This window comes from Melopsittacus undulatus, chromosome 4 (genome assembly GCF_012275295.1).
Source record: "Melopsittacus undulatus isolate bMelUnd1 chromosome 4, bMelUnd1.mat.Z, whole genome shotgun sequence".
In the NCBI taxonomy this organism is placed as follows: Eukaryota; Metazoa; Chordata; class Aves; order Psittaciformes; family Psittaculidae; genus Melopsittacus; species Melopsittacus undulatus.
Window position 1 is genome coordinate 70,476,202 of NC_047530.1, and position 20,810 is coordinate 70,497,011.

At 38.5% G+C, this 20,810-nt stretch overlaps 1 protein-coding gene across 2 annotated transcripts in view; it reads right to left on the reverse strand.

The window, feature by feature from the left end:
* PRKG1 (protein kinase cGMP-dependent 1) overlaps nt 1-20,810 on the reverse strand; it is a 479,219-nt gene that overhangs the window by 53,269 nt on the left and 405,140 nt on the right. For both annotated transcript variants that reach the window (XM_013130233.3, XM_005153712.4), the window contains exon 9: nt 15,859-15,933. In XM_013130233.3, coding sequence (XP_012985687.1) covers nt 15,859-15,933 — 75 coding nt within the window. The remainder of the gene's footprint in view (nt 1-15,858; nt 15,934-20,810) is intronic.

The following is a 20,810-nucleotide window of genomic DNA, read 5'->3' on the forward strand; positions in this document are numbered from 1 at the left end:
TCAGGACCTAAAAATATTGGTTTGTAAACATCAGTTCTATGACTATTTCTTTTTTTTCAGTCTCCAAGGTGAAAGAAATGGGGGCCTTTCTGGTAGCTGCATCTTCTTGAACGGATATTATTCCCAAATTAATCTCATGCCTTTGTCCCAACAGCTCGGTGTTTCCTACTGCATCATCTTTATGTGTGTAGTTTCATGCTTTATTACTGTTGACATCACTGGGCTGCAGCAGCATCAACCCGTCCTTTTACAGCAGTTTCTCATTATGGTTGGACCAAGGGGCAAGAAGTTTCCCAAAGACACCTACAATGTGGAGAAGGCTCCTTCAGCTCAGAAGCATCCTGACATGGTTTGGATACTTCCCATGAGCACTAACTGATACTAGGTACCTACCTCAGTTGTAAGTCACATGGGGGAAATCCAATAGCCTGAGGATACCAGGAGAGATGCAGCTCTGTCTGCTGCTGCTCAGCTTTGGGAAGGAGCTAGGGAGCCCCAGGCTCCAGTGACCTGAGCTCGGAAGTACATGAGAGTCAGTAGTGATGGACTGGAGGGATTATGCTTCCCCCATAAGCCAAAAAGTCAGGTGTCCAGTAGACCAAATGATCAGGCAATGCACAGCAGGGGACTTCCCCGAATTCAAAAGCAGAGGTTTGAGATCATTGCAGCTTTCCTCATTCAGTTTTTCCTGTGGTGGCTGCAGTAGAGATCCTCTGGTTATTACAGGGGTCAAGAGGCTTCCTGTCATCTGAATCGGCAGTCCAGATCTTGTTTCAGGAGCTACCACAACAATAGGGTTAAATCTGCTGTCTGGGTCCTCAGTCAATGTCTTCATGGAATCACCTCTTCCGTTCCACCTACTGATCTGAGATTTGATGCTACACAGTGGTAGGTCAGATTTACCAATCCTGCCAGCTTGAAGTCATCTACACTCAGTGGAGTCCCTCTGAGATCCCCAAGAATATCCTAGCCCATAGTGGATACCAGCAAGCTACTCTTCCCCAGCCTCTCAAGTCCTTATCACCAATAAAAAGATCTCTGCTCCTCTTAGGCTCACTGAGCACCCATGAATTGAATAGGCTACATCTTTAGTAAAACTATAGGCTACGTCTTTAGTAAAACTATAGGCCACTGGAAAGGTCCAAAGCTCTCAGTGGACGTGGGAAGAGAACACCTCCCCTGAGACCAGGGGATACAACAAGGTTCTGCCATAAGCCTCAGTACTCTCCCACCATAGGGATGTGCAGCACCAGAAGGACCAGGTTGCTTCAACAAACATGTACAGAACATAAAGCCTTAAAACTACCTATGTAGCAAAAGGGAAGTGAATCCAGTTGCTGTTTAGTTTTCTTCTTTTGGAACAATTAAAAGACACTTCAAAGCCCAAAAGGATGTTTCAGGAGGCTGTAGAACACATCAATACCAAGGACAGAAAGTCACACCTGTATAATCCTGGGATTTTACAGCATCAAGTGACACTGATTTTCCCAGGAAAAGGGAAGAATTAAAGTTCTCTCACTGAAAAAAAACCCAACAAAAAAAAAAAAACCCAAACCAAAACCCAGACAATTTGGCCCATCTTTGATAATGACTGAAAAGGAAATCTCATGGCCAAAGGACAATATATCTATATCTATATCTGTCTATCTATCTATCTAGGGTTAACATCAACTATAAAGAGATGCCTGAAAAGAAAGACCCACAAAAACAACTTCCTGGCATGGCTAAAAAACTATTTCTAGATGCTGTTTTAAAAGGTCAGGTGCTCACCACTCCCCTTTTGAACATTATTTTGAAAGATAATTTTAAAATTGCTTTACTACAAGAGCAAAGTGACCAGGAAGCACAGGCACTGACACATATCCTGAAGCTGTAACATGGAACTGTGGAGATGATATAACTACTAATTTCTGATGTAGTGTGTTTGATTAATAGATTTTAAATACCCTTTTTCAGATCAGGAAGCCAAAGGACAGAGAAAAGCAATTTGCCTAGGATTATTCATCATTCAACACTACTGAGAAATTAAAGGGTTTTAGTGACCTTGTTCTTTCCAGACCCAAACAGTGGGAGTAGGGGAAGACACACAAGTTCATCTCACATTACAACTTACTAACCTGACTCATCAATACCAACTCAAAACAACTTCACAGAAGGTACAAGTGAGATGAAAAGCCATCTGTGAAAAGCAAAGTTATCTCAAGCACATCAGCTTGCTTCTCTCACATCAGGGAAACATGGGTTCTGGAGAGAGCTTATAGACCAGATGGTCCTGAACAGGCCTACTTGGCCTTAAGAATAAGCATTTGTGAGAAAAAAAATAGCCTGAAGATAATATTACTTAGCATCCTAAAGGGTGCTCTTGTTTCAGTTGATTCTGCAAGGAATATCTTGCTGCTGAGAGACATTTCTACATATTCAGGAACACGGCTGTGAACATCCACCTTGATGCATATGAACATTAGAACAAATGAATAGTATGTTTCAGGAGCAACAGCTCCTGAAATATCAGTATAAGTCTTGCTGGTATTAGCTCTACCAAATCCCACTGTTTCAAAAGCCTTTTTGTTTGTGTATATCCTTGCAAAGTTTTCCAAATCCACAGTTTTTTAAATCTAGACCTATTGAAAGATGTAAAAATTATCTTTATATTTTTAGCATAGCCTTAGACACTCTGTATTCAAAGCATACATTCATATTCTTCCAAGTTAGATTCAAATGCAAACATGGTGTAAGGAATTCGTATACACACCATGGTGCCACAAGAAATATCCTTAAGGAGTTTTTGCTAATTATTTCCTAATAATTATTTCAGCTCATCTACATTGCTCACCTTGATTCACTGGCAGATATGGAAGCAGCGGACACTAAATGATACACTCTAATATACAAACTAGAACATGTTTCTCTACAAAATGTATGGAATTGCATATGAACATAACGTTTCCAACTTATGAGCTGTAATTAATTACTCCTGATAGGGATTTTTTTTTATTTTTGTTTGCAATGGAGCACTTTGCATTAAAACAGCTATAAGGGAAGCAATGCAAACCATTATCTCCTCCTCAGAAAATGTAAACCTAACTTTTAAGCATCATACATAGATTTTCGAAGCAAAAAGCATTAAAAAAAAACCCCAAACAATAAAGATGTTTCTGGAAAGAGGAAACTCATTTACCAACAACTTTCTTGCCTTTAATTTGCCCTGATTATTTCCCTTCCCATTTTTTTTTTGCTCTAAGTGTGTTTGTGCCTGGTATACCATACTGGCAATACAGCAGAGAAACAGTTATGTTTTTGAAGACCTCACTTCATCTCTATTCTCTATTGTTGTAACAGCCCAGGTTCCCATAGAAACAGAGTAAAGAGCAAATGCGTAAAATACAAATGAACAGGTCTAAGCTGGCAGTTTTACATTTTATTAGACATATAAATATGACAAACAGGCACTGGGTATGGGTTCCTTTCTAAAGGAAAAGCTAGATAATGCTACACCTTATCAAATAAATACAAGGCATATAAATTTTACAGACTGAAGTCATCAAGTGCTGAGTATTAGCAGGTTGATACCACTTTCTGAAATTGAGTCATTTTTTAAATTATTCATTTTTTGAGCAAGCAAAATACTTTTTCCTCATCTGCAGATCTCATACTGAATCCCCCAACTGCCTCAAAGCTATCGATTCTCATCTATTGAGACTGCAGCTCTGCAGTGTGGGAATGGAGCAACAAGCACTAATTTCACAGGGGATTAGGACCTTGTAAGGTGGACTTTGCAATTTTAAATTAATATTGGCGTATAAACTGAAGTTCTCTGAAAAAATGCCTCCATTGTAAAAATGTTTTTCTGAGTAAACACTAGTTCAGGCACTTTCTTAATGCTTTTGAAGAAGTTGATGTATTTTGAATGCATTCCTGGGTTATTTTGACAGAACTAGCTTCAAAAATACAGAGAAAGGAGTTTCTTAAAGATGCAGGACTTCAGGAAAATTAACAATTTGATTGCCCTGGTGAGCTGCCAATATGATAGTAGGATTCTTCACAACATAACAAGGTCATTGAAAATTGGAGAGAGATACTAATGTGACTTAAATTATTTCAAGCTTTGAATAAGTTTTAGAAGTCCCTAATAAAATATGATCAAGTATATGCAAATGAAGTAATTTTTATTAAAGACACTTTCAAGCACCCATATACAAATATCCCATTGGTGCTTAAGCACCCTCATTGTGCTGTATCCAAAAGAGTGACAGAGCCCCAGTCCTCCTGAGCCCCATCAGTAGGAGTGATGCTGTGTGCTAGAAGTGTTCCTCTTCTAAGCAGTTCAATCCACTAAAACTTACAGAAAAATTAGGAAAGCTTTAAAATAGCTCAGATGAGTATGATTTCTTTTTTTTCAAGCCAAACTGTGGCATCCAACATTCACTGACTTGAAAGGGGAATTCATTATTAGTGGCTCCTGTTGACTTCCTGAGTGATATGGACCCTATAGCTCATCTTTTTATGTTTGGCTTCCCTGTTACATGGCATAAGAGATGCTGAAGGTCAAAGAAGCATTTGAATTTCTTTCCCCAGCTCTGTTCAAAATAATATTGCAAAATGCTTGAAGCCATTGAAAGAGACTCACTATAAAAGGATCTTCACTCAAGAGACTCCTACCTCTGTACATGCCCTTATAAACTCATCACCAACCTTTATACACTACGTTAGGAAATAGAAGGTACAGGACTGCTTTTTTCCCCAGCCTCTATATTTTCTATTCCTCTCCTAATAAGTCTGAATATTTTTTTCCATTTCCAGGAGCAACTGGTGGTAGCTGTCCTGGATAACAAGGCAATGATAAAAATCTGCCTTCTTTAAAAAAAGTAGAGAGGTTGAAACACATATATAAAGAAGAGAAAATACTCTTAATTTTGTTTCTAAATTTAACAATTTCACTTCAAAGAGGTTTAGGATACCAGAGTTTTGGTTTAGTTGATTGGAAGAAAAGAATTCAGTTATATTTCATTTTAGAGGGGACTTTGTGAAGTGCTGAGCATGGTCTATAACCAGAGGAAGGTTGCTCCCAGCACTCAGTCTTGCAGGACTTTACTCTTTGCAAAGGATGCAACCATAAAACATGAAAGTTATTATTATTGTTGTTGTTATTATTATTGTCAGCGTTGTTACTTAACAAAGGCACATTTGAAGCAGCAGTAGTCCCATGAAGGTCTTGCTTTACCAAGACATGAACTTTGGAAACACATTTGCTTGTTGATACACTATTTTTTGACGAGCAGATCATACCTTCAACTAAGCACATGTCCAAATCTGACCCATATGTAAAATATACAATTCAACTATCACAAAGTTGTTCAAATAGCTTATTTGGAACCTGTGTGGTTGATAATGGGATCACAAAACATCTTTCAAAGCTAAACTTAAGGCAAAGGCATTAATTTCTCTAAGTGTATGAAATCAGAAAGCAAGCTGGGAAGCTCTGGGAATTTAAGGAGATGTTTAATGTTTCAAAGTAGCCAAGTAGTTAGCTTTTTCTTTTTTTTTTTTTTCAAAAACAGCACCCATAGAGACCCCTTGGCAATTTTCTTCCATGTTAAGAGTCACAGCCACTTACTGGCCTGCTGCAAGCCCATTTTTGATTATTGGCTCCTCAAAGAATTTCGAGCAATAAGAATTACATTTTGCCATCCAAGATGAATGATATCACTTCTGCACAGAAACAGCCTCCAAATGAAATAGGAATAGCTATCCATTAAAATTGCAGTATGCAAAAATTACACCTTTATTAGAAAACATCTTCTTAAAGTGTACAGGATTAGGATTAGGAAATGCACCAAAGTCTGGCAAAGCTTGTGATTTAATCCAAGACTAAGACCAGTACAAGGATCTGAACATACACCTGTATAACTGATGGGTGTGGGTGGAGGTACAGCACAGTTATTCACCATAGATCATCAACAGCCAAGTAAACTGCAATTCCACAAATGCTTTTTAAACCTCATTGTATCAGACTAATACCTTGCTTTCCTATCAGCAAATTGTTATATGATGTCTTTTATTGAGAAACTCGACAATCATACCTGAATATGAAGAAAACCTAAGAGATATTAAAGACAGAGTCCAAAGACATCTGTATGTGATGGTACACTGAGCAGATAGAACTAGGAACACTTCTTTCTCATCACTAAAATTAATTTTAAATACAGCAGTGAATGAGATCCTTTTAACTTATATCAGAAACTAAATTACAATAGCCCTATTACAAACCTCCAGGAAGTTTTACATTAATGTCCAGTATAATAGCAAGATCAGACTTTGTTCTTCTCTTTAAAGGTTTACAGACATGGAGCTTTCTCTCATATTCAAAATTTCATGTTATCTATATTTTTGATGTTTTACCATGCTATAGCTACATAAAAGCTGTGGGATCAGTTAAATAATGAGAACAGTTTTTCTTTTTTCTTTTCCTTTTTTTTTTCCAGATGATTTAAAGATTTAATGCTCAGCACTTCTCAAATCATTTAATGGAGCACTCAGGCTGGCACTGAGAAAACATAACAAATGCAGCCAAGGGCAAATGAATGTAAGTGGAGCACAGCATAGTCAGGATAAATAAGTGCACAGCCTAGCTGTGGGCTTTGAGATGCTCTAAGTGCTGCAAACAAGCAAATCTAAAAAATAGTATTATCACATGCCAGCAGTTTCTCAGGATCCATCAAAAACATTGGAAGCATCAGGTTTTTTTAAACAAACCTCCTTTACTCAGCGTTATAGCGTAAAGTATTGTAGTGGCAGGTTGTCACCTTAACATTGCACACAAAGAGGTGACTGCTGTGCGGGTCCCACAGCTGGCTGCCAGCAGCAATGGAGGCAGAAACCCATCTTGGCAGTATCATTTGCTCTTCTATGGTGCCTCTTGGCCTGCCTTTGATTGACTACTTAATGTCTGGCAAAATTGAGAGAAATCAAAATGAGTCTTGCAGCCGAATGTTGGCAATATAGGTGGCACAACACTGTCGATATTGCAGTGATCCAATACCACTCATGTTAACTAGGTAAGGATCAGATGCCTATAGAAATCCCGAGTTTAATGTGGATTACATTTAGATTGTAATTTATACGTGGAAACTAATTTGAGCTTTTGGTAAAACTGATTAAGTATTATTTACAGGGAAAAGGGGAAAGAAGAAAAAAGGGTGGTTTTTTTTGGCGAATCAACAGCTGGTGGGATGGAGGTGTCACAAGTAACTTCAGAATTAAGGCTGCTCTGAGTTTTTCACTTACAGTGGGGTTTAATTTCTTCCATTTCACAGTTCAGTGATTGAATTTTGTCTTTGAATTCGACACAATTACTGTTCAGTGGTCAGCTGATTTTGCTGTGCAGTTTTTGGGTTACCACACTTACTAACTTTTGCAGAGAAAACAATTCATATTCACTCATCTTTGAAATATGGACCTCCACCATCCACTCTTTCTCCTCTCTGTCCTGTTTAAACAACTGCATACAGCAACATTTCAAAACTTTGGAGCTACTCCTATCACATCCAAGCCTTGGCAGTTTATTGGGTGAATGGGAATTAACTTCTTTGCAACACATTTTCCAGCTCTGCAAAAACAATTTGGAAGTGGAGAGATGGTGTTCCCACATCTCCTCCCCTGGTACCTCCCTCCTGGACCCCAGATGTCATCCTCCCAAACCTTCCCTGGGTGCCAGCACCATCCACATACTTGCCTTTCAGCTCCCACTGACTCTACATTATCCCTTTTCCCTTCCCTTGACAATGCTTGGACATGAAAGTGAGGTCTGACCTAACTCTTAATGGATCTCGTAGGAGTTGCTGACAACTCCCACACTTGCAAAGCCCCAGATGATTCCACAATTATTTCTAGCAGTTTCAAAATTCAGTAGCTTTCTGTAGTAGAATGATCAAAGTTTTATAATACGTTTGATTCCATTCAAATGCCTTTTTGTTATTTAAACCAAAAGTTGTAAGCAAGACAGAAATAGCCCATCTTCCAGTGGCTTAATCCTTACAAAACTATTTAGATAGATCTTCAGGACAGCTCAAAAATGCACTGCACAACAAATGTATAGGCCCAGAAACTGTGGTACAATGTTTTAATGCTACCTTTGCCTCATCCATCCAACAGATGCCAAAGTTTCTGTTTAAAGCTATGCAGACTGTGCTATATGAATCTCTAAATGACTGTACGTGGATTAGTAAAGTATTTTTAGCACCTACTAAAAAAAGTATTTAGATAAATGCCAATCTTACATTTCCATCAAGTGCTACCATGTACAACTGATACTGCCAAGCACCTGGATGCATTCACCATAAAATTTTTCTGTTTCCTTTAGAATGAGACTCATTATCACCAGAAAGCTTTCTGCTGCATTTTTATTTCATCAGTACAGGCCCTAATTCTATAAAACAAATGCAGGAAAATATTATAATAGCATCCTGCTTCAAAGGCACTGATTTTTTTTCACTAGCACTTCCATCTGACATATCCCATTATCATATTGAAAGGCCAAGTTAGCAACAGGAAAGCATATAGATTATTACCTAAATAAGAATGACCTGGTTTTAAAAGCTAATTTAAAATAGCCCTTGCAAGTGACACAGTGTATTACACAGTGCATTTTCTTGAGAGGAAAGCAGCCATAAATTCTACCCAGTACATATCTCTGCACGAGTAATGCAAGTCTGCAAGCAAATAGCAATTCACTTTCAAAAAAGAAAGTCACAATTTAGGAGTCTCCACTAACTTCATTTAGGGATATCACCCTCCATGTTATCTTGGTGGGCTCTGGCCTTTTAAAATGTTTTCTGACACCTTATTTTCTTAGTAAACACCTATTTTTACAGCAGTTGAGAAAATTCAATAGCCAGACTTGGATACAAAATACCAGTGGCTTCGGGATGAAGCTACAAATCATTTAAGGCTAACCTCTGTTATAAACAAAATTCTCCAGCCAAAAGAAAAAAAAGCTTTTGAATACCAGAGGCCAAAGAATGCCATCTAAGCTTTCATTTTTTCTAAATGGCTAGATAGTTAAACTCACACAAACTCAACAGCCATCAATGATCAGTTGTGACTTCTCCACAGCACCCACCAAATAGAATTATTTTAATTATTTCAACAGCTTAAAAGAAACTATCGCATCTGCTGCTTTTGGTAGCATTAAGGAGCCTTTCCCCCCTCTCTTTGCTATCTCATGAGGTTTTCCCCCAGGTCTGGCCCCGCAAATAGCCAAGGCAAAAGCTAGTTCCCATATGGTCCCTAATTCACAAAACAATTGACACAGAGGGAGACCTACCTCAGAAGATGATTTATGTGCCCCAAGCCCAGTTTAACACTGAATTCGGAGAACCAGACTTAAAGTAGCCACAGGAAAACCCCACTGAAAGGTGAATAGTCTGGTACAGCAGGTCCTTGTCACCAGTGTTTTTTTCCCTATACACATATATTCCTCTGAATCCGTGCTACTTACTAATACTTAGATTTGTCCACGTATAGTAAGTTTTCAACTCCCAGAGACAACTTCAACTATTAGAATAACTCTCACAGACAACCTCATAAAGAAAAGGCTGTATAGAAAGGAGACACATGTAGAGCCAGCAGTATCCCTCCAAGTAACACCACCAAGGAGCCACACAGGACACTCAGAAATATTTTCTCCTGCAAACACACTGTCAAAGAGAAACTAGATGTACTGGAGGATACAACAATTTTATCCTGCAGAAAACAACACACAGGATGCAGAAAGATTTTGACAACAGATGGCACCAGCACACTAGCCACCAAGAGATGCCAGAAGCAGGCTTCACTCCAGCCACCTATGGGAGCACTTGCTGAGAGCAGAAAACTTCCGAAGCTGGTATCTTCAGAAAAGCTAGTCCTAAAAGGCATTGTGGTACATAGTACCATTTTGTAAACATTGAATGAAAGGAAAAAAAGATGGTGCACCCTTCCACCTTACTTACTCAAACCACAAAGCCATATCTGTACCTTTCTTTTCAGAATAAAGTAAATTTCACCTTTATAACCAGGGTGGAAGGGGAAAGCAATGTACAAAGGATGCATATAAAACTGAAAAAAATATTAATAACCACTCTCTGCAACAAAACTATGACAATAAACTGCTAGGATGCTTTGAATATACGTAGTGACAGAGGAGGTGTAAAGTGAAAAAAAAAAGGGACAGCTCTGGCCAGTGAAACAAAATGTTTGGATGGAGCTTTTTATTAAAGCTCAGCACAAGTAAAGATGAAGGATATCTGGAGCAAGAACTGCTATGAAAGGGAAAGGCGTCTTATACCTACACAAAGGTCACTTCCTCTCCAGTTCTATGAAAAAGGGACAATTTTGTCTGTGAGTACTGAGATGTATTTCCCCAGAGCTGCAACACAGCTGGAATGGGGGGAAGGGAGGGGGGAAGCAAAACGTGCAATCGAAATAGCTTATATCTGCAGAGAGCCTGGAGCAACAGCATGAAGGCACCATGTCTGGACTTTGATAGGGTAATTAATTTCAAGCCCCACTACTGCAGAAGATCAAAATCAGCAGATAATTCTGGATGTGACAGGAAAAAACGAGTGCAGGACCCTGGTCATTTGAGTAGATAGGATTTGCTTGGCCAGGCAAAGCCCAGCAGATGCCCTTTTCCAGCTTTTTGGTGAGGGCCACCTTGTTGCTATCCTTGTCTCTGTGCCACAGGACAGGCTCTCTTTTGCTACAGCCATGTCATGGAAAAGTGGGACCAAGCTATAGGGGATCTCATCTGATGACCTTGTTCGTGGTGAAAGTAGTGTGCAGCAATAAACTTCAGGAGTTTCTGGACAGGGAAGACATCAGCAAAAGGGGTTCATGTGCCTGGAGCTAACAGTGTTTGCTGAACCCTCATCTCACTTGGCACTGACAACTGCAGTAGAAATCCCTGTTTCCTCTTGAATTTATGAGAACTGCAGTAGTGGCTCTATCTGGAAATAATCTACACTTAAACGGGTGTCTACTCATTTAGGTAGCTCCTTTATGCCCTAAATACCAATGTGGCTGGACCTGATGCTGGGACACAAGTGCTGTTCTGTTGAAACTCCTGTTTTCTCAGAATGTGAAGCAAATTAAATATTTGCCTCTCTCCTTCACCTTTTCTCTGTTAAGAATGTAACTGTAATATTCATTAGTGAATGAATTTAACTCATCTGAATACATCTGAAGTGTAGAATATTAATTATATAGTCTCACAGATGATAAGTCAATCTGAAGGGGGCCTACAAAGATGCTGCAGAGGGACTCTTCGTTAGGGACTGTAGTGATAGGACAAGGAATAATGAGTTCAAATTTAAACAGCAGAAGTTTAGACTGGATATAAGGAATTAACTCTACTGTGAGAGTGGTGAGGCACTGGAAGGGGTTGCCCAAGGAAGTTGTGAATACTCCATCCCTGGAGGTGTTCAAGGCCAAGTTGGATGGAGCCTTGGGTGACATGGTTTAGAGCAAAGTGTCGCTGCCCATGGCAGGCAGGTTGGAACTAGATGATCTTAAGGTCCTTTCCAACCCTAACAATTCTATGATTCTATGACTTCTGAATTAAGAGATTGAGCACAAAGAATGGATGTGAAGGAGAACTACCAATCCCAAATTTGCAAAAAACCAGGGAAAAGTGTCTCCAAAACAGGCATCAGTTGGGTAGTAAGGTATTAATTATAAAGAAATAAATCAGTCTGGTGCTGGAGTAAGCTCATGTTATAAAGACAACTTCTGTAATCTTGAGGATGAAAAAGGGTTCTTCCATTTGGATGAAAGCCTCAATTTCAGGAAACTAATTCACAAAGCTGCATCAAAGATGACTCAGTTTGGGCACATGAACAACTATGCTGAATTTCACTGCCTTCAGTAGCCCAGGTGCCCACATGCTTTCCTAGGCAAAGAAGTGTCCTCTTGAGGGAAGGCCAAAGCTCTTGAAGAACACAACTTTCTTCGAGTTCTGCTTGGCAGGGACTCCTGGGCACCTTCCCATTAGAGTGCTGACACAGTCTTGTGTTAGGCATCCTGGCTGTTCATGCAGGCCAAGAGCCAGGGATTTAGGACACAATCTGAAAATGCACATGCAGAAAAAAGACACCTACAACTATCACAGCCAGTATACAGATACCTAAGGCCATAGTCGCCCTGTGAGACCTCATGTAGTGGTGTAGGAAGCCCCTGTGCTGAGCTTAACTATTTTTGAACGGTGATAGGTATTTCTTGTTGCTTTCAAGAGCTGAGCAGGCCTTGCTCTTTCCTTCAAACTATGCCCAAAGGCAGGAAGGGATAGCTGAGTTGTCTACAGTAGTTTGATTCCTAAAGTATTTTCTCAGGTCCTAGGAGCATCCTAATCATACCTCAAGGCTTAGCGGAGAAAACACCAGCTAGCCAAAAGATAAAGCCAACAAAAAGTTCACCCCTTTCAAGACCCAAAGGGCTCCAGGCTATATAGAAAGATCTTCCGACCCTGCAACTTTTGCCCAACATCCTCTCAGTCATGCCCTGCACTGGGACTACCAGCTCTGTGACCCCAGGATTTCACTCTAACATGGAGATTAAAAAACTCACCAGTGCCACCAATTTGTTAGGCATATATGCAATGAGCTCCTGCCCATGGCCCAAGTCCTACTTCAGGAACATGGTTGTGGTACATTGCAACAGATGTATTCTAAATCTGTGCTTTTGCTGAACAGGGGCCTACAAATTAATAGGAATTTAATAATCACCTTGATATGGTAGATATAGATGAAAATATATTGGCTACTATTCTGTAAATATTTTTACACGTACCATTGCAGTTCATGTTTCTCAACTGACCGCAACTGGTAAGGAAATATTAAACTGTACACATTTTGGCCCTGAAAATGGCCACTGCACCATAGAAAAGTAGGTTCTGACACTAATGACATCTCACAACAATATTCTTTGTGTTTACTTTGTCACTACATCTCATGGTACAAGTCACTGCCCTCGCGGGTCCTCTCCCTGACACCAGCGAACACCGAGTACCCACAGTGGGCTTTGGCCACGTTGTTGATGAGCTCCACAATCAGCATTTGCTGGATATCTGACCTTTGTGTGGATCATCCTGATACAGTGAGACATGGACATACAGAAAATTTCTATCCATCCAAACGCCTTTTGCCACCTGCCATACAAGCACTGAAAATGAGATGCTAGCTACAAGTTTGCAAAAAGGGGGCAGGGGGAGGGGGGGAATTAATGTGATTTGTGTAAAGCCTCAGCAAATCTGAATGTACTTTGTGTGCCGAGTTCCTCCCTTTCACAAACTTTCCCTTGGAAAGGATAAACCCTTAAAGAACTAATTAACAACTGCTTGAAAAGTAATTCAGGTTAAAATTTGTGCCAAGAAGACTTTTCTGCCAGAGGAGTTTTATCTTGTGAGATACAGAAACAATAACTCTTGAGCAACAAAATTTTCTGAAACAGGTTACAATGCATCATGCTTTACTCTCCAAGTAACTTTGCCATTTTTATCTCTTCCATTCATCGTTTTTTGCAGGCATGCGCTTGCTTTCCAGGAGTTGAGCTCACATAAATATTTGACTAATAAGTGCTGTATCTTTAGAAAGAGCATTCCTATTTTTAAATGTTTCTCCAGTCAGTCAGCACTGATCCCTTCTGCTTTTTCAAAGTGTCAATATGCAAGGGGCAATGTCACTGTCACCTACAGTCTCAAGTGACAGGACAAAAGCACAGGCCTCTGATTTTTCAGATAGAAAAGTTGTTATCAAAATTAATTGATTTCTCTTTTGGGGGAACAATTCCTCTATCACCAGGAATCCTTCACTTTGCCCTTCCATTGGGATGAAATGTTTGGCATTAGAAAAAAAGAAGAGGAATAAAGAAAAGCTAAAACATGTTAAAGTCAACAGCTGGTCAAAATGAAATTCCCAAAATGAAGGGTTTATTCTACACAGGTCCAAAGCTGCAGTCCCCTCAAGACATGTTATAAAGTGCATGGGATCCTGAAAGCCCTCTCCTAAAACTCAAAACTAACCTAAAAATACAATCCTCCAATACAATCTGTATACACAAACATTTCCATACAGCTTAAATTCATAGATGTGAAAAGACAGACTATGAAATGGGGAATGGCGAGTCCTTACTGCAAATTATGCTTGGTGCTAGAGGTGTAACCTTATAAAAGCTTCTGTGATTACTAAAAGCAAAAATCACCAGTTTCATTACAACCTCTTCTTTCCTTTTGTTCAAATGGAAATCGATATAATTCAAATAGTAACACTAAAAAAACAAAATAAATAATCTAAAACAATAATAGCACTTGCCTGAGATACTTGGGACTATCTATCTGAAGCTGTGCTGCTTTGTATAAGCTGATACTGTCACTGAAATACCATGTTTTCGGCTGGTACTATAGTTAATACATATGATAATACATATTTATCCATAATATCTAATACCTAGTTATCTGCTGCTACAGCACTGTCCCTATTTGACTTTGCATTCTGTGCCCAAAATACATACTTTCTGGGATGGTAAAAAAGGCTGATAGCCTCCCGCATACCAACACCATTTTTAAGGAATGTAAACGTTCTAATAAGAAAGCTTACATATTTGATTTGGAGCAGGGAAATATAGTTCTAAAATAAATGCAACCCTATGGTGCCTTCTAGTACCTTAAAATACATTAAGCATGATTAAAAATGTACTTCAAATATCACTCAATGACGATAAAAAAGAATATACTATTTCAACTTGTGGGTACTCTGCAATATTAGCAAGTCTTTTTTAAGAAATGGAGTTCCTTGGGACGTATATTTATTTTCTGAAACCAACACACAAAAAGTTATTTTTAATGAACTATCTAGTTAAGGATTCTAATTTTGTGTCAAATATCTTTTATTATATACTACTTCAAACCCTTCTAGTTTAATAAGAAGATACTATGCATAACTTAAGAGCAATTTTAAATTTAGATGGCTGCAGAACTCTTATTAACAGTCACGCCAAGTATTTGACTTTGAGAAAACACTTATCCACTTTTTTACTGTGGTAAGGAAAAAAATAAAAAGGAAAAAGAAAGTGAAATTATTTTTAAAGATAAAAAGCAAAATAATTTTGAAGACAGAAAGTAAAATAATTTTGTATAGAGCAACTTCAGTTTTCTTTTAAACAACTTTTGCCTTTGAATCATACTGGCTAATATTCAGTATTCTTCTAATCAGAACATGTTCCTCTTCAAGAGCTTTACTGTTGGTATACAGTCAAAGTACAGACATAACAAAGCTTTCTTATTAAAACCAAATTTTAGATCAAGAACAAATACAGAGTAGGATTTTTTCTGAACTTTTTTAAAAATCACAATACACTGCAGCTCACTTCTGAAAGGAATGAATATTTATAGTAGGACTTTAGATGAATATATTGGTTCACATCAAGGTAGCCCTAGTATTCATTCAAAAATGACAAAATCGATTTCCCATTCTTTATCTCAGAACATGTTTTGACTTTGTGAAAATGTCTGAGAAAGATCAGTCCTCTGAAGAAACAGATCAATGTATTCAACAATTTCCTTCACTACGAGAGCTTTTAAAGATGCGTAATTTCTCACCTTAAAACTATTTAAGAGAATTTTTTGAAGATCCAGTACTTCTGAGGAATCAAATACTGTGATTAAGATGGACCCTGAGACAACCTGGCTCTTGCCACTGACCTGATTCACTACTTTTTAAGCTGTTTTATATTATTGTGTTCAGAGAAAGCAGAGTATTTTTTTGAATTACAGTGATGTACCATCAATAAAAACGAGGTTAAGATTAAACACAAAGAGCAGGCACTTACTTTGCTTTTGCTTCTGCATCTTCATAGGCTTTATTGGAAACGTCATCTAGGCCACCAATTAAATGTTTGAAGGAGCTGTAAAAATAAAAGGGCATTTTTAGTGATGAGTCTCTATTTGCGAGCCAAGCATGCCAACACAGCTCTTCAGCAGCAACCAGGGGCCATACCCCAATGCCAGGGATGGCTGTGACTGACCAAACAAGGGCCAGGATTGTGTATCTGTTGGGAAATATGGCCTCAGATATGCCGGAGAAGGGGTGGAAGTGCAATAACTAATGTCAAGAAAATCAAAACTTATTTATCCAGCTCTTTTAGGGACTGAACCCACTGAAATTACTGCTGAAGTTTTTCCTCCCTCCAATATAAATTTCAGAGTAAATCTGTCAGTGTGGCTGGTAAGTCCCATGATGGTAAGTTGCCACCACTATATCGTTGTCCTTCAATCAGAAGCCCTATAAGTCCCTCTGCTTTCAAAGTGAAGGATAATCTTTGTTTCTGTATTTCGGCTTTCTCATTTTTTGACAAATTGCAGCCAAAACCACAGAAAAGACAAATGGGAAAAAAAAAAAGGCAAGCAAATTGTCATCAGCCAAATTGCTTAATGACATTTAATTGAAAATTTGACTTTAATTGGCTTAAACTGAGTAAGATGGTGTGAAACGTTAGGAGTGCCTGATACACTCAGTGCTCTGCACAAGCTGTGAGTAGCTTGAGAAATCCCCTGGCACCATCGTCTGTCCCAGGGGAGATATAAAAGGCACAGCCATATTGGAAAAAGAACCTAAAAATCTTTTTATATGGTGGGTGACTCAAACAAATGGACTCAGTGACCATTTAATCAATTAACAAGCAATGCTCCAGAGGAAAAAAAAAACCCTAACATACAGCTGTTATGTCCTTGGCATTGATACTACACAGTAGCAGAGACTAAATGAGAAATTGAGTATTTTTAATAATTGAAATCAATAATACCCATAACTGAAAATATTCCAGGTACAAAGCATAGCTTGCTACTATATATTTCCATTATTCCTAGCATGTCTGTCACACATAGGCTTTCTCTTTTTTTCCAGATAGAAAGCACCACTTGTAAAATGAGAAAACAGCTAAGCAAATTTGAAAGGACAGTGCTGTAAACTACAGTCTCCTGACTAATATCTGCCTTAAGGCCACAGCTACAGAAATTAAAGTCTTGCAGTTCCTCTGGCTTCTATACATTTGTGACACTCATGAGGCACCAAACATAGAAACAAAGAACAGAAATGGCAAATAAGAAGTTGAAAAAATATTAACTGAAAAGTTGAAAATTTTTGCAAAAAACTATCACCATTTAGGGCCATATTTACAAAATTAAGAAGAATAGAATACTTAGTATGTCCCTCTCTCCACAAAGACTTTTAGGATGAAAGAAAATGCTATTCAGTGGGTGAGGAAGATACAGGGCAGGTTAATAAAGGTAACAGTGTGCAGATCGTTCGCATTTCCTCCCCTAAATCACTTAGTCTCAGATCACTTGACATTATATAGGATGAAGAGAGGTATATTAAAAACCTACTAGCTGAAGAGTTCCAAATCCCAGCTGCTTGTGAAAACAAGCAGCATTCACCAGCCTGATGTATTTGGCTTGGGTAGAGGGCAGCTGTGGGAAATGCAATATCCTGCAACACACAAGGTTAACCAGGGTGACTTTGGCCTCTGAGCACAATTAAACTGTTCTGACTGCACTTTGCCCAAGCAGTTTAAACACGTGGTATGATCTTAAGTGGGTACTTAAGTGTACTGCTGCATCAGGAGATGCCTGACCCTAAGCAAGGCACCCCGTGTACATGTGTGGTGAGTGATGACACGACTACCAGACAAATGAAGAGACTTAATTATTTTGCTTTATGAACAGCAGCTGGAAAAAAAAACATATTTTACTCATTATTGTAATAAATATAAGGCAAAAGGCTACAGTCAGGGGAGGTATTTGTACTGGTTTGTATCTACAGCTGCTGTAATGGACCTTTCCAGGGTGGCCTTTTGCATAATTACAGTCATCACCACTCTGGAAATATCCTCTGCCCACACAAATTCCCTGAGTTTTCAATTTTCTTTAATTCATAACATTTTAAAGGATGCAATCTAGGAAATAATTTATGCAGCACAAGGGAAAGCAACAGGAACTGATTAATGAGGAAGAGAAGGCAAAAAACCCTTTACGCGTGCACAGAAATTGTGCTAGGCAGGCTATAATTTTCAATATGAAGACAAGTTAATCACTAGAGTATCTTTTCAACCCCAAACTCTTCTCAGCAGTGAAAATATGAAAAATTCAGCTCATTCAACACATCAACATTTGCCTTTCTTGTGCTGAAGATATGCCATTGGATGAGGCCAAACACAAAGCAAGATGTGCATATTAATGATCATTTGCACCACAAACAGATAATTAGGCAATTAAGTGAGAGACAGGAATACCATAATCCTCCTGGAATGCTACGAGACATGACCTAAGGCTTAAAATGCAATTTAAAATAGCTAGTCTAGGTTTACTTTCATGTGGTTAGGAAAATGTGGCAGGGTTAAACATTATTTTTTTTTGGCAATGTAAACAGATCTGTGTCTAGTGAAATATTAAATAGGCAAATAAGAAATAGTCACCAAAATGAATAGCAACAGTTTGTCTAATACCAGCAAGTTTTTATTAAAATATGTTAAGCAAGACTCAGGACTCAGCAAGATACTGATGTTCACTCAAGTCACTTTTTCATTCCCCATCTCAGTGTTGTTGAAGCATCACCTTGGTCACAGCCTCCCCAAGAATTCTAACAGAAAACTGCTTGGCATTTTTATTGCGCACAACCTTCTCTCTTCACTTTTTCTATTCTCTCCTCACAGCTAATTTTCTCCATGGATAAACTGGGAAAAATAGTAAAACCTAAAATACCCGATAAGGGAATTCAGCTCAGCTTGTATAGAGTCAGTCATGCTCAGATAATACTTTTTTATTTTATTTTTTCCCGATTTCCATTGCCAAGAGGGTTGATACAGTAACCTTTCTTGACATCTCATGGCTATTCCTGTTAAAAAACAAAATAAGGCTTTCAAACACAGAAAACATAAAATCAAAAGTGGAGAATCTGAAAGTACCTGAAATATTTACAAAGCTTCCTTAAAAATCCTGTATATATATATAACTGAAGAAGACAATAAGCAGAAAACACAGCATTTAGCACTCCATATCTGCAAGCACCACGTAGTTTTGCAGCACTACTGGCCTCTGTCAGCAGCAGCTATGCCTTGAGTTTTAGTGGCTGTTATCCTTCATCTTCTCCAACATTTGCATTAGATATTTTTGTACTCCCAGCACCCACAGAATTTACACCTGGTCAATTTCAGCGCTCCAGGAAAATACTGTTATCAACATAAGTCATATGTAAAGACAAGCACATATAAATAAAAGATGAACCTGAATCAACTTTGGTGTAAATATTTTTACAGTTCAGAAGAATCTATGTACATTTCCAGTTTCAAGAAGTATGTATGAAGAAAAAAAAATGTAAAAAGTTTCACTAACTTCTCTCTCAAGGGGGCCAATGAAGATCATAATGTTAGAAATGAGTTTTGAACCTTTTCCTCCTGCTTTATCCCCATAAAAAGCAGCTGCAAGTGTGTCTGCACATGCTTATTCAAATCGATTACAGAACAGATCCTCAAAGTTGTCCCACTTGCATCTACAGTTTTTATCAGAAGATGTTTTATAGAAAATTTCCGGAAGGATCAATCTGTTAAAGCCAGCATACCATAATTATTAACTTTTCCCCAGTCAAGTCATCTGTGCTTCTGCAACAAATCTAATAACCCCTCCAGGGAGCCTGAAAATTCACTAAGATGAACTACAACAGGGCCAAGATTGAAACACATTGGAGGCAACAACACCGTGAGTCTCCCACAGTTTGTTTCTTCCCAAAGGATGAATTACCACAGTATCACAACAGGAAACTTCACTAGCAACAGTCTTGATTTTATTTCACATAGGCTTTTAGCAAGGTAATAAACACAGAAAGCCTATGAATTGTAAAGAAAAAATTGCTCTTGGAAATAAAAATGAATAAAAGACATCTGACAACTAAGAACTGTTATAAAATATTAATATGCTTACCTAGATCATAAGTTTTATCAGAAGAGAACTGTATATTTTGCAAGGAGCTGCCTGGCTTCCCAACTATTCAAAGGCTTCTACCATTCCTTGAACTGGTTAGATGTATAGTTTTACAATTAACACAAATAACATGTGGATTCTGCTGAATTTTTGAAGCCAATTTCTAAGCCTCTCTCTATGCTTCATGGGTTGAAAAGAAGAATATCTCCTTCCCTCCAGACAGCCTGGCTAAATCAGCCCTGTCTTACCATTAAGCTTGAACATGGAGACACCAGCCTGCCAGGTGCTGAGCAAAGATGTCATCCTCATCTGATCATCTTTGTCACCACCTCATATTTTCACTGTCAGGTTAGTGGAAACTCCTCTTCAATGACAGAGTGCATGGACATGTTGTAACTTCGAATATAACATGAAATTACCTAGAATTTTTTCCTACTGATGACTAAGTTGTATCTTTGACATACACTCCTCTATCATATTTCCATTACCTTTGTGTGCAAGGTTCCTTCTGCTGAAGCTTGGTGGCTTCAGTTTCCCCTCTCCAGCTCCTTGCACAATTCCCAGTTTTGCAACAGATTCTTTAAATAATTTCCTATAATGGCTGCAAAATCTCCCTTCTTCACTCACAGCCTGTATTTCTTCACAGGTTCCAGTTCTTGTCTGAGGCTAGGTGTTCTTCCTTGCTTTGGCGTCTTCTGTTAACTGTCTGCTGCTCGTGTTCATTCCCCAGCACAACAAACATATTACTTTGTGCCTTTCTTCCCTCTCTTAGGTCACATTTTCTGCCTGTTCACGAATGTTACCTTTG